General features: G+C 41.5%; 2 protein-coding genes across 3 annotated transcripts; both read right to left on the bottom strand.

Moving 5' to 3' along the window:
* Positions 1 to 521: 521 nt before the first annotated feature.
* LOC122084473 lies at positions 522 to 1373 on the bottom strand. 2 transcript variants are annotated; one of them, XM_042652740.1, is made up of 2 exons: positions 1207 to 1373; positions 522 to 1107 (listed from the first exon to the last, which is right to left on the bottom strand). In XM_042652740.1, exon 2 carries the CDS (start codon positions 1087 to 1089, stop codon positions 703 to 705), a length of 387 nt encoding a protein of 128 aa, XP_042508674.1. In that variant the 5' UTR covers positions 1090 to 1107; positions 1207 to 1373; the 3' UTR covers positions 522 to 702. The 2 variants fall into 2 exon arrangements, with proteins under 2 accessions (XP_042508674.1, XP_042508673.1); XM_042652739.1 differs by having other exon boundaries at positions 522 to 1117; positions 1207 to 1372.
* A 7003-nt stretch (positions 1374 to 8376) lies between these two features.
* On the bottom strand, positions 8377 to 13019 carry LOC122083486 (putative B3 domain-containing protein At5g66980). The gene is made up of 4 exons (XM_042651317.1): positions 12498 to 13019; positions 11827 to 12223; positions 11611 to 11726; positions 8377 to 9041 (listed from the first exon to the last, which is right to left on the bottom strand). The coding sequence occupies exons 1-4, from the start codon at positions 12597 to 12599 to the stop codon at positions 8688 to 8690; spliced, it is 969 nt and encodes a 322-aa protein (XP_042507251.1). The 5' UTR covers positions 12600 to 13019; the 3' UTR covers positions 8377 to 8687.
* Positions 13020 to 14231: the final 1212 nt, after the last annotated feature.

The following is a 14231-nucleotide window of genomic DNA, read 5'->3' as shown; positions in this document are numbered from 1 at the left end:
TGTTGATGCATGGGCAGTTGCCGACCCATCATGTCCTGATGCTGGTGTATTGATTGCCATTGGTTCGTTTGCTGCCAGGCTGCATGCTCCTACACCAGCACAGTGGCCAATAGGAGCACGTGCATAGGCATCCAATGGGATGGGCAAGGATTGTCATTTCCTGCCCCATATGAGAGGGTGTAGAGTGATGCAGCCGGGTAAGTGTTCTTTTTCTCCAATTGGGGAAAAAAAAAAGGTGCCCCGTAGCGCCCCCTGCGTGCCACACACGGGGACAAAGCGACCACCCCGCTCCCTCATAGTGGATGCCCCTGTGCGCCTCCTCATTACAGGGCCACGCAGGCCGGCAGCGAACCCTTCCCCACAATTTACTTCTGGGCATTTTATCAAAAACATTCGTTTTTTATCCTTAGGTTTTAGTGTGCTTAGCAAAACCAAAAGATTAAGAGGAAATATGTGTAATGAAAATAGGCTTAGCTGCTCTTAGTTTCATCTAATTTTATCACTCTAAACAACCCATTATGTAGCATACCCCCTTAATCCATCTGTATATATGCTTAATGAAAATTCCAGAGAAACCCAGTTTGCCTGATCTTGCTTATACAGTCAAACTAATGATTCCAAAATCAAAAGAACAAGAGACAGAGAAACAGAGTCTTGAAGTGAAAAAAGAACAGAAATGAAGCTATTTTACTTTCCAGATCCTCACTCAGATTCCTCCACAGTTGCTTCTATTCGGAGGAGGATGAAGCCAACAGCAACTCCAACGAGGGTAAGGCCATTCATGATAGCTGCAATCTTGAAAATCTCTCCTGCAGCATCGCACGTAGAAGAGAGGGCTCCTCCACCACTTCCTTTGCTTTGGGATGCTGATTTCAGAGAGCTCACCACCTTTGCAAATGACTGTTCAGTGCAGAGGGGCAGGCCTAACGCCGCCACATTGGTGTGGGCTTTCAACCCTCCAAAGGAATTCAGGCCACTTATGTATACTACGTTACTCTTTCTCTTTTGGGATGAACTGCGACCCGAGCTCACAACGGCGGCAGTGGCGGCGTACATCGCCGAAGAAAGCGCAGCCGATGTGGTTGCCATTTCTGCTGTAATCTAACTCTGCAAAAAACTACAATGGCGGAAAGGATAGTGTAGATCAGGAACTGAGAATTGAGAATTGTCTTATAGAGTATGAAATAAGAAGGGAAGTGGGATTACCTGGATTGCTACGGTTTCTGGGGGATCTTCTTCAATGGGATTGTGAGTGCAAAACAGAGGAGATTGAGAAAAAAATAAAAAAATGACACTTTGTACAGTTTGTATGGGAAGGGATGAAAGAGTTAGGATAAGGTGGGAAGAAGATGGTTGGCTGAAGAGGAGATTAGATGAGAGAGAAATGTCTGCCAACTTTAAAAGTTGTCCAAGAAAAATAAAGTGTTCAAAAAATTAGAAAAAAAAAAAAGGAAGTGCAGCCATAGTCACAGACTCACAGCCACTAGCCGTTCTTTAATGGGATAAGTGCATCCGTGCGTGCTTGTACGTGCTCCATCCAATTGGAATTTTAAGAATTATAGGGCTAATCCGAATAGTGAATAAGAATTTAAAAAATGAATAATTCAGATTAAATTTAGTTTAGATAAATTTTTATTGTCATAAAAGGGTTTATTAATTAGGAGAAATGAGATAACGAATTCTTGTAATGATTAGGAAAAATGAGACAACGAATTCTTGTAATAATCTGTCTTCATCGCGATGGAAATTTGAAAGATTACTCGTACCCGTTGGCCAAAACTATAGACTTGTTGGGTACATCAGTGTAGCATGTGTGCGGCCCAGAATATCTATGGGCATCATAGACCTTGCTAATTATACTCTATTAAGTTTGTCTCGAATTCTTGATCCGTTTTGAAAATTGACCCGCTTCGACATGTTTTGGTGGTGATCAGAATGAGAAGTTTTCTGAGATCTGTGATGGAAGCAGAGGGGTTGGGCTGATGGTTTGACCGGATTGACCGTGACCTGATGGGTCGACCCACAACTTGGAGTATATAATGTATTGTTGTCTTGTTGAGAAGGTCATTGTATATTGGGAGGTTTTTTGAGCTAGGGTTTCAGGGCAAGTTTTCTCGCCACTGCTTGGGTGTAATCTCTTTTCTGCATAGTGAAACATCTTCTTCTTCACCCGAGGACGTAGCACACCACAGTGGTGTGTGAACCTCGTTAAATCTATGTGTTGTGCGAATCTATTGTCTTGATTTCTTTTTGTATTTCTTGGTGTTTGCTCTAATAGACTCTCATGATAGTATATTGTTCTTGCTTTTCAAAATTCTATTCATATAAATTGTATTGAAATACGGTTCAATGTCATTAATACTGTAATTTTTTTAACTTACGGATACATGGGTCACATTTGCAATGTATTTTGGATCACAGTTGCTTCCTCTAACCTCCTTCCCCTGGCAAGGGCTCATGCGCCCATCTTGTGTTCACTATTCACAACAACTCTTAACATAAGGTTGTCCTTTATTATTTATCAGTACTCCTCAGACTCATTTTTGTTATACAATTACAATACAGTACTATTCTTGCTATGGATGAAATATTTGATGGAAAGTAGGGTTAGCAAGAATGCCTTCCATAGTATTAGCTCCATTAACTATGTCTTTCTATTCACACTTTCACAAAATAAAGTAAACCAGTGAGATTGAGAGATTTTTAGATTGGTAACTGATGAGGGTAAAAATGCCACTCCCTCGGGTCATCCTCGATGGAGTATCCTTAGATCATCATTGGCTGAGCCGACCCTTTGAGTCATCCTAGGCCAAGCCAACCCCTTGGCTCACCCTTGGCTTATCGTTGGCCAAGTCGATCATTCAGGTCATCCCTGGGAAACCCGACCCCTTGGGTCATCTCTGGCTGAGCCGATCCCTTGGCTCATCCTTGGCCGATCCGACCCCTTGGGTCGCCTCCCTAAGAAGTATGATCTGATCCCAGCGATTGCGGGAACAATCCTGAGGATCGCTCATTGCCAGCTCAGTAGATCTTATCGCCAGCTCAACAAATCTTATTGCTAGGAGATATCCCAACAAGTAAGGTAATAGTTACCTAGTGGGACTCTTCCAAGAGTTATCCTAATGAGAGTGAACTACTTACCAAAATAGGACTCTCTTAAATCGTCTCTCTTCATTCACTGCCTATAAATATCAAAGTAAGCCTTAAAAAAGGAGGATGGATCAATTTCATAATAAACTCTCTTGAGTAATTGTTATGGAGGAAATCTGACTTAGGCATTGGAGGGTCCCCCGTCGGGTCAACCCGGCTCTCCTTTATCCGCTCTTTTGTGCAGGTCTAGTGTGGAATACCAAGTCTTGCAAGGAAGATCATCGGTCAATTTTTACCGCATCAGATTGGCACCGTCTGTGAGAAATAGAGAAAAGCCATTATTCTGAAGCTTTATCTGGATTCATCTCCTCACCGAAGATGTTTAAGAATTGGGGTCTATCATCTCAGATCCATCTCAAACCAACCACGACTTCCATCTCTGAAATCCCAAATAAATGAAGTTGGCTATTTTCAGACTTATCTTCGCAACTCAATCGCTTCTTTCATTCCCCAAAACCCAATCACACCACTATCACAACTACAAATCCACCATCTCCAATCGTGGCCGACTCTTCGTGGCCAGACTACCTTCTTCCTCACTCTCGGATCCGCCCATCCTCTTCCTCTCTCTACAGATCCAAGAACTCAAATTGCAGATTTGAATCAAAAGCCTATGATCCCTATATGCATTGGTAGTGACAAGTGAAGCTATATCAACAAATAAAGGATTCTTGCAAGCAACAATGGCATCTCTTTATTATTATTTCCAAACCCTCATGATGAACTCACGGCCAGATCCATATCTTGGTTCGGCCTAGGCTCAATAGAGGAATCTTAATCAGGGAAGCTTATGTGTCTTGCTTATGAAGTTGATTTTCAAAGCTGGTTTTACAAGCTTTATTTTATAAGGAGGTTGGCAGAATGGTTTTATGAAGTGGTTTACATAAGTGGTTTTACAAAGTGGTTTTTCAGGTTTGCCAAATGTGTTTACATAAGTAATTTTACAAATATGGTTTTCTAAAAGTTGTTTCTAGTGGTGGTTTACAAATCTGGTTTCAAAGGGTGGTTTAAACCTCGACACATGTTCTACATGGAACAACCCATGCTGGGCACGGATGACCTAGTTGTAATGTGGTGGGTCCCTTTGTTGAAGCACCTCCCCCAGCTCAGCTCTTTGTCGCCGAGTAATCCACAAATCCTGCAACTCTCACTATTACATGCCATGGACCACCAAGGCAAAGGGGGGCCCTCACCGATTGCTTCGATTCATCTGTTCATGACCGAACTCGTTTGGTGGGCCAGGTAGGCAAGTCTTAATCGAACGAAGAAATGAACATGCTCTGCCCCAATGATACCAGTCGAATCGACGGGAGGGAATTGGTTTGTAGAGAAATGAAAGAGAGACTAAAGTTTTACCGCGACCAAGCGTTTCTTTGTCTAAATTGGCATTTTTGTTCGACCAAGCAAAGCTCATTTACTTCCTTTGATGCAGTTTAGCCCAAAGAAACCGAACAACCTCACCACAACTGAGCAAAACTTCACAGGCCAACCAATCCATGGCCGAGCATCAAGCAACCGAGCAACTCGTATTGCATATGGTTAGTTGTCACAATGAATGATATAATTGTCCTTGCTTCTCTCTCTTTTTGCAGCAAAAAAGAAGCATTTTTAGAACCGAGAACCGAGGACCAAGCACAAAGCCTGGTCGATGGTCTCCATGTTGAGCAGATCAGCTCGCCAACATACCATCCCAAAGCTGAGCACGTTATAGCCTAGCAGACCAGCTTGCCAAGCCATGCAAGTTATAGCCGAGCAAACCAGCCTGCGGAGCCAAGCACGTTATAACCGAGTAAATATTGAGAATGTTACTGCCGAGCAGACCAACTTGCCAATCATACTATCCCAAGGCCGAGTTCCTCATCACTAGTTGGCCGATGTGAATGATTCATCGACCGATGATGCACTTAGTCCAATGCTTGGTATGCTTTGGGGATGCTATCCAATTGTACTGTGGACCGGGCTGTACACTTCAAACCATTGACTAAACTCGATATTCTACGAAAGACTATGGTCGACCACCTGCAAGCCCGAGCCCCAGCTCTGCACCTCAAGCTCTTAAACATTAAGGCATGTAAGCTCGAGCCCCTACTCGGCACCCACAAGCTAGAGCTCTGGCTTAGCACCTCAAGTCCTTAAACATTAAAGCATGCAAGCCCGAGCCCCGACTCGGCACCTCACAAGCCCGAGCTCCGGCTCCGCACCTCAAGTCCTTAGGCATTAAGGATGCAAGCCCGAGCCCTAGCTCGACACCGAAAGCCTTTATCTTTAAGGCAAAAACGTGCAAGCCCTTATCTTTAAGGCAAAAACCTGCAAGCCCTTATCTCTAAGGCAATCACATGCAAGCCTTTATCTTTAAGGCAAACACAAGAAAGCCCTTATCTTTAAGGCAAATTAATGGAAGCCCTTACCTCTAAGGCAAAAAAAAAAAAAAAAAATCCTTTAAGTGAAATGCTAAAGCAAAAGCTACGCTCATTCCTAAAAGAAACACGCAACACCTGCCCCCACCAAAAGAAGGTAAGGAACGACCTCAGCTTAATCCAAAGAGATCGTACCTCTCCAAGCAAGAACGATATTACCTCTACCAAAGCTTGAGTTCTGGCTTGGCACCTCAAGCCCTTAGGCGTTAAGACATGCAAGCCCGAGCTCCGGCTCTACACCTCAAGCCCTTAGGCGTTAAGGCATGCAAGCCCGAGCCCTAACTTGACACCTCACAAGCCCGAGCTCTTGGTTGGCACCTCAAGCCCTTAAACATTAAGGCATGTAAGCCCGAGCCTCGGCTTGGCACCTCACAAGCCCGAGCATCAGCTCGGCACCTCACAAGCCCGAGCATCAGCTCGGCACCTCAAGCCCTTACACATTAAGGTATGCAAGCCCGAGCCCCGGATCGACACCTCACAAGCCTGAGCTCTGGCTCGGCACCTCACAAGCTCTATCTCTAGCTCGGCACCTCAAGCCCTTAGGTGTTAAGGCATTCAAACCCAAGCTCTGGCTCAGCACCTCAAGACTTTACACACTAAGGCACGCGAGCTCGAGCCTCAACTCGACACCTCAAGGCTTTATGTACTAAAGCATGTAAGGCCCAACCTCAGTTTGACACCAAGGGCCACTGAGTTAATGATTCTTTGGTGGTCAGCACACAAAAACCCAACCTCGAAGGTCGGTACAGACAGACAACTATAAAAAAACAAAAGTAAACAAAGTTGTCTTCACTAAACTGAAGATCCATAACATGATCCAAGCACATAATCCTTGGTTATTGAACTCCTATAGGTCGATCTATGGACCTCGACCTAAAGGAGTGGGGGGCTTATGATGAGAGTAAAAATACCACTCCCTTGGGTCATCCTTGGCCGAGCCAACCCCATGGCTCATCCTTGGCTGAGCCGACCTCTTGGGGTCATCCTTGGCTGGGCTGACCCCTTGCCTCATCCTTGACCGAGCCGATCATCGAGGTCATCCCTGGGAAACCCGACCCCTTGGGTTGCCTCTCTAAGGAGTCTGATCCGATCCCAGCAATTGCAGGGACAATCCAGAGGATCGCTCATTGCCAGCTCAGCAGATCTTATCGCAAGCTCAGCAAATCTTATTGCTAGGAGATATCCCAACAAGTAAGGTAACAACTACCTAGTGAGACTCTTCCAAGAGTTATCCTAATAAGAGTGAACAACTTGCTAAAATAGGACTCTCTTCAACCGCCTCTCTTCATTCACTGCCTATAAATATCAATGTAAGCCCTCAAAAAGGAGGATGGATCATTTACATATAAACTCTCTTGAATAACTATTGTGGAGGAAATCTGACTTAGGCATCAGAGGGTCCCTCGTCGGGTAAGCCCGGCTCTCCTTTGTCCTCTTTTCTGTGTAGGTCTAGCGTGGAGTATCAAGTCTTGCAAGGAAGATCACCTGGTCAATTTTTATCACATCAGTAAGCAATGATACAAATAAATGCAATACAACATACGGATGAAGAACATATAGATTGCACCATATGTAATAGAAAGAATAAAAAGATGTTCCCCTTCGGCAACAATCTGCAGAGATTTCTCTTTTTGATTACCGTTCGATTTCTTCTTTGGCAACAATTTCCTCTCTGACAACAATCTCAGTCTCCTTTTTAAGGTTTTCCTAAAGTTCAATGAAACCTTACCGGATTGGAATTTAATAAATTTGAATTTGTAATTGAATTGTACTGTAAATGAAGGTACAAGAAAAAGGAACTATATCTTTATTAGTCTTATATGTGTATTTACAAGATTATAAAAAATAAAAAATAAATAAAAAAATTGCACATGAGGCTCCCACCTCTATAGGGTTTGATGAGGGTCCTAATGTATGTAGGTTTACCCCGATCGCACGAAAATGCAGTTTCCTGACTCAAACCGACGTCTCCTAGGCCACAATGGAACAACCTTACGTTGAGCTGAGGTTCACCATCATATATATACAAAATAACACACTTCATATATAGATTTACACGTATGCTCTTATTTCAATGGCATAGATTGAGGGAAAATTGGAACTAGCAACTATTGCATTTATATTGTAGTGATTGTGAATATATAGAGGATTCCTAGATTTTGGTCTCCATTTGTGTTTCCTTAATAACATAAGTAAATTGTGTTTCAATTCTGGTCCAAGGCAGGGAAAAAAAGGTTGAAGATTCTTCCTCCCCCTTATGAGGTAAATTTCTAATATAATCTAGGAAAGGGGAATGAAATCAATGGTGAACAAAGTCGCTCCTGTTCACCATCCTCCAAAAGAAAAAAAGTTCTACAAAGTCGTTCATACCCCTGAGGTCCGAGGTTCTGATCCAAGGGAGATTTGTGTTTCCCTTTAACATGGGCGAACCCAAAACTAATACTGGTCCTTTATTGAAATTGAGAGTAGAATGCTACCCATCAAGGGTTTCGGGACATCTGACTATCCGACCAATAATGAATACCTCGTTGAATCAGCCAAAGATTGGGCAGGATCAGGCCAGGTCAGCTAATCCAGATCGGCGTTCGGTCTAGGATACCAAGTATTGACTCATTTCTGCCCATAACGCCGCTCTAGTTGGTGCGCATGAGTGTGAGTGCGAGTGTGAGAGTGAGAGAGTGTGTTTTGGTCAATATCAAAGAAATGTGTTCCTGTATGTAAGCCACTGCAATCCAAGAAATTTGACAAGCCTAATCAGAATGTAATTTAGATTAGTCCATCAAACTACAAATAAGTAACTGTGCTCCCATCTCCAAATCTGTGTTCTAAATAATCTGGATATCATTCAACAATAAGCTTAAATTACAGAATATATGAACAAGCAAAGCGCCACAAACAACAAGCTAAAGCGCAATCAAATATTCCATCCAAATTCAAAAACTCCAGTCCAGAAGCACCTCAATTTGTTTCATATTCTAGTCAAGGGAAGGGAAGCTAATCTGCAAATTGCTAGTGAAGCTTAATGCCAATAAACTCAAGTAAGCATCACAAGCATTCAAGCTACATTCACACACATCTGATATCACAACTTCAATAGCAAGGTATCTGTTACCCTCACTATCAGTCGAGAAGATTTACGGAATTTGTAAGCGCTGTACATAGATCACCTGTCCTTAAACTTGCTTCCTGTTTTGCTTTGATGTTTGGTACTGAAGTTCCTGCCCCTGCCCAAATAATGTGTACTTGTATAATACCAAACTTTCTGCCTCTTCCTTCAATAAATTCAAAAATGCATTTATCATCTATACCCAGGTTGTTTTCCTTGCAGAGAATTGACCACCCTTTCGACAAAGATATCCGACCATCCTTCCATCGACTTGTTTTCACACTCCAATTCCTTCCGCTTGGATCACGTAGGGTCATTTCAGACATTATTTTGAGACGATGTTTAGTTACTAGTTCTCTCGGAATAAACTGTAAAGGAAACATTGTTTTGTGTAGGTAAGAATGTATAATGAAATAAGGTGAACACATAAATGGATCTCTCTCTCTCTCTCTCTCCAACCAACACCCCCAGGCAAAGGATAATCATTCCATAATAAGTTAATCATCAGATAAGGAAACAAAGTCTTAAGAAATCAAATACTGTTGAAGGCCCAGAAATTAAAAACATTAATGAACTATTCATTGGTAAAAATTACATATGGCAGTAAAGAAACTGATTTGGATTGTCTCACAGGGACTGATAAAACTGGTATGGGGTGTGCACAATTTGAATCCTCTTCTTCTCTTCCAAAAACCAGAGGTCTTGGGTCAAGTATCCAAAGATTTCATAATGTAGTTTGTTTTCAATCATTCACCAATTGGTTCTTTTTCTTAAATACGTCACCATCCATTGACTTCAGCATTGCTAAAATCATTCTACCACCTGTCAAACATTCACCAACCATAGGCTCCAAATTTGGATTTAGCCTTAAGTTTTTTCTTCTTCTTTTTTTATTTTTTAAATGGTCATGCTGGGGATTTTTTGCGCCTAACAATGATCAAGGTGTGTTGAGGGATATTCACTAGGAAGCAAAAGGTTGTGCTTTTGAGAGAAGTCTTTGAGGTGCTCTGTACAGATACAAGGAACATAACTTTTCTACATTAAAATTAGACTACTTCTAAGGTCTGAAATTGGGGTTTAAACCAATTTCAAGATGTAATCTCTATTGCATGATATCCGAAGCCAAAAGCTGGTACAGAGTAGGGATTTTTCAACTGATGAGAGCTAGTTTAATAACAGTTAAAGCATTAAAATCAATTTTCAATTTCTACAAAGTTGAATATTCACCTAACAATTTCCAACTACCAAAAGGAAGTTAGGAAGTTAGGAATATTACATGGGGCACTTAAAAAGGATATTTAATGTGCACCATGGCAATTCTAACTGAACCATTTTGAGGTCACCCCCCCCCCCTTTTTTTTTTTCCTCTGGACCCCTTTTATCAAAACTGCTTCTTCTTCATTATCAGAGTTTTTTCCTAATTTTCTTTTAACTTGTTTTCCAGTTTACATACTCTTAGATTAATCCACAGTGCTTTACATACTTTACTTTGCAAGTGTAAGACAAAAGTATAATTTTACTCGCTATTTAGTATAAGCATTGGATTCAGATTAGTCTACTTTCTTTGCATGTATCTCTATTTTTCATTAGGGACTTAGTTCCCTCCGACTGCGTAGCATACACTAGTGCCTCCATGTATCTCTCCTCCCACAATAGGGGGCAGATATGTCATTTCAAAGGAGTGAAAGCGAGAGAGACAGCCAGGCACTAGCATAGGCTACACAGCCTGGCAGTGTTCTTTCTCCCTTTCCATTATCATCAGTAAATGAGATTTACATCTAGTACCTATTCTTTTCTAACAAAAAAATGAATATATAATGCATATGTATGGGTTGCTCAGACCTACCTAACACCAAGTAGAGACACCCTCCTCCTTGTAACTTGATGCAAGCCTAGTTTTGGTTCAAATTAGTAATCGATTGCAATCAATATCAGTCTAATTTGTTTATTATTTATTTTATATTATTTTGCATCTCACTTTCATAAACATTTTCTTTTATCCATAGTAAGATCCCAATAGCCATCAGAAGAAAATGGTCAGCTGTTTGGTATCAAATATTTGTTTGAGAGTTTAAGATCCAAGAGTAGCATCCCTTTGACCTGGACAAAACAGAACCCAGAACCAATGTACATAATAGAGTTGGGCATGGGAATTCTAGCATCCAGAACAAACCTGATTTTTGACCCTTCACTCAGATGTCAAGGGGAACCCAATGTAAGGCTTTACCTAGCCACTTTCTCTACTACCAAACTGCTAGAAGAGGAAATAGATGTCAAATGAAAACTTGAGGCATTCTTCCCACCTAACATCTGGACAGATTTCAAGGTCATGTTGATATCCATAATGTGAAACTGTTGTGATTGTAGGTGACACTGATGAAAAGAGACAAGCAGTGACTTGCTGTGGGGAACAGATCACCAAAGAAGTCCAGAGGAATCTACAAGAAATTTTGTATCATTATAATCATTTATTACTATGGACAGAGTATATCTAGTCAGCCCAACAATCTACCATGTGGCATGTTGATAGGCCCAAATTTTGGAGACAAATAAACCTTCAAATTTCAACCCAGACGGAGTTTTCCAACTGGCAAAATAAATCTTTGAAAATCCAGCGCTATGGGATTTTGTACAGTAGTGGTCGGAGTACCACAAGTGAAAATCAGGATGCATGCCAACACATGGGAATTCTATGGTTAAATTTGAGTCTATAAATTTGACAAAGCAGCCTATCAAACCATCCACTAGTTGTAAGCCCTTCAAGGTATATCTTGGAAGCATCTTATGACCTTATGACCTCATGACCTCTTAACACTTTTCTGCTCTTTCTATCCATCATAATTTTAAAAGAGAGTGGGGAGAAAGGCAAGAATATTAGCATTTTACAATTTCTTTGATAAAGCATGATACCAGCAGAAGATAGTGCAGAAAACTCACCAACTCGTACGGCCTTCCTGGCAAAAATGATGCCACAAAATATGGATTCTTAGGTTTAGCAAAGCCAGCTGCTTTAAGCACCATCTCTTCTATTATCTTTGCACGACGAGATCCATCTACAGAAAGTTAATTTATAAAACATTAGATAAGCAGAGATACTAAAAGTTGAAAAAACTTTTAAGGGCATAAAATAGATTTTAAAGAAAAAGAAAATACATTTTGGTCTTCTGATTCTCTTGCCCCTCAATTCAGGAAACTTTTGCTTGAAAGGGGTGTAGTTGTTTATGATTTCCTCTGATTCTGGTTGTTCTTCCTTCTTTAGATTCGAAGCTGCCTGGTCGTAGTTCTTATAAACCAATGTTTCCTGCTTCTCACATCCATTTATACCAAATATTTTAACATCGAACACCGAATTGCCATCATATATGAAAACTAAAAACTCTCCAAGTTTTAAAGACTGATCTTTCACAAATCCTTTCCACCCGTCCTGAAAAAACAAGTTGCTGTCAACTTGCTCCAGCTCCACATGCCAAATTCTCCCCTTACGGCTTCGTAAGATAGCCTTGTTGGGTATCAATCCATTGAAGTGGTTTAAAAAAGCTGGCGGTATCTTCTGCATCAAAAAAGGAAATAAAATCAAAATAAGTAAAAAAAGCAGGCTTTGCAAACTCCTACAGGAAGTTGCTCTGAAACCCATCAATCATAACCCAAAAAAAAAAAAAAGAAACCCATCAGTCAAAACTTCTCAGTCCTTCCAAGTTTCACTCTTGAATAGCATTCCAGACAGTGAAACAGTCGTGGAAAGATAAATAGCTCTGAGGAGAGAAAAATTGAACAAACCCAGAACCTAACAGAGGAAACCAAGAGAAAGAGACAAAGCATTTTACCAATCTTTGAGAGCTGTGGTCAGGGAGATATATCTTGAAAAATTCAGGGTTCTTCTCAGGAGGGATTAAATTGGTCTTCTTCTCATTGGGAGCTCTCACCATCTCTGCCGAGTTCTGAATGTCTAAAGCCGAGCAGGGACGATAACAAAAATGACCTGAAGGGGTTGCAGTAAGAGAGAGGGGAGGAACTTGAGGACTTAAGAGGACCTGAGGTTGTTGAAAAGGTAAAAACTTGCAGTGAAATGCAGAGAACCCTAAATCATTCCTGTAGCAGGTCGTCTAAAATGGATCTAACGGTGCAAATTTTCAGAAAGGTTTAAACCCAAACCCCATTACTGTGGTGATCCGAAACTCTTTTAACTATCAACGATGCGCAACTGTCCAACAGACAGTGTGTCAGGGTCTCAGGGCTCCCGCCAAAGACAGTCTATTAAACGCTGGTCGTTTAGTGATACAATGATATCCATTCCTGGGTTTAGTAAAGGATGTACTTTACGCATTTACCATTGGATTACAACGAAATCTTCCTAAATTAGGGTTCATCCCAAGGCAACATACTACTAAGCACTAAAAGCTTTTGTAAAATTTGCAAAAACTAAAATTTCTTGGAAATGCTAACATGAAAAGAAAATCCACTCTAATTCTCTTTTTCTTTTTTGGATAGTGTTTCCTTTGGGGGGTTTTACCTAGAAAGAAAAAGTTCCCCTTTGGGGAAGCGTGGTCCCTGTGCGTGCAGGGGCCATAGAGCAAGTCTGAATCTCCACACCACATAGATTAGGGGTGAAATACAGCCATGTTGGGCTGAGTTTCTTAAAACCTAGCCCAACCTTAGGTTTTTGAAATTTAACCTAAGCCCAACTCAAGACTTCTGGGTTCATGTCTAGACCTAACCCTATCGTGCAGGTCCAGATTAGACTGAATTGATCTTGATTGTTACTAAGTTCGGGCTAACCTTGATTGATCCTGTGTCCCAAGAACTTGAACTGTCTAGGGGCAACCCATGCCTTGACAGCTTCAACTGAGTAGTTTCATAATTCCTCAAGAGACCGGCCAAGCCTAGATCCCCCTCTTGAAGTCTGCATTGTGAGAGTGAGGAGAGCCATATAAGGAGTAACAAGCTGCCTTCTTCAATTTTGTTGGAGACAGAGGGCCTCCCACCACACTACTGCCCCCACTAATGGTAATTTCATTTGTGTCCTAATGCAGCATTGCCACCTTAGAGGGAGAGTCTTCACGGGGAGATAGACACCACAGTTGAGCCCATTTCATTGATGATCTCCCTTTTGGTTATGGAGAGAGCCAAGGGCCTCCTTTTCTTAAAGCCAGGATGAGACTGAGCTTCTAGGGAGTTTGGCTACCCCTTGTGTTTACCCACAAGAAAGGAAGTTAGTGGGCATTGGATTTGGGGATCAAGGGGTGGGTTGGGTTTTGGGTAGTCTGTTTTCTACTTTAAATCATTGTGCGCAATTCCCAAATTGAAATTATGGAATCTCCTTTCTATCATTCTTGACAAGGACTGTAACTGCCTCTAGAGATATGGGCCTTCTTCCAAAGTTTGAACAACTCAATGCACAAGGCTCCTGCTACTGCAGGGTTTGGGAGGGGCAAGTGTATGCAGCCTTACCCCTGCTTTGCTGAAGAAGCTGGTTCCAAGTTTTGAACCTATAAAAATAAGGATTCCTTTGAGAATGATTAGTAGTTACTAATTAAAAAAATTTTATGCAGTTATGTTCC

Source organism: Macadamia integrifolia, chromosome 7, assembly GCF_013358625.1.
Source record: "Macadamia integrifolia cultivar HAES 741 chromosome 7, SCU_Mint_v3, whole genome shotgun sequence".
Taxonomy (NCBI): Eukaryota; Viridiplantae; Streptophyta; class Magnoliopsida; order Proteales; family Proteaceae; genus Macadamia; species Macadamia integrifolia.
The sequence above is the reverse complement of the archived record's forward strand: the minus strand, read 5'-3'. Positions and strand labels throughout refer to the sequence as shown.

What these genes read in the sequence shown, in the direction of transcription:
- LOC122083486 (XM_042651317.1), bottom strand. Translation starts at nt 12,599, where the DNA reads ATGGTGAGAGCTCCCAATGAGAAGAAGACCAATTTAATCCCTCCTGAG. An exon ending in GAGAATCAGAAGACCAAAAT is followed by an intron (nt 11,727 to 11,826) that starts GTATTTTCTTTT and finishes AACTTTCTGTAG; the next exon opens with ATGGATCTCGTCGTGCAAAG. An exon ending in CAGGAAGGCCGTACGAGTTG is followed by an intron (nt 9,042 to 11,610) that starts GTGAGTTTTCTG and finishes TTTCCTTTACAG; the next exon opens with TTTATTCCGAGAGAACTAGT.
- LOC122084473 (XM_042652740.1), bottom strand. Translation starts at nt 1,089, where the DNA reads ATGGCAACCACATCGGCTGCGCTTTCTTCGGCGATGTACGCCGCCACT.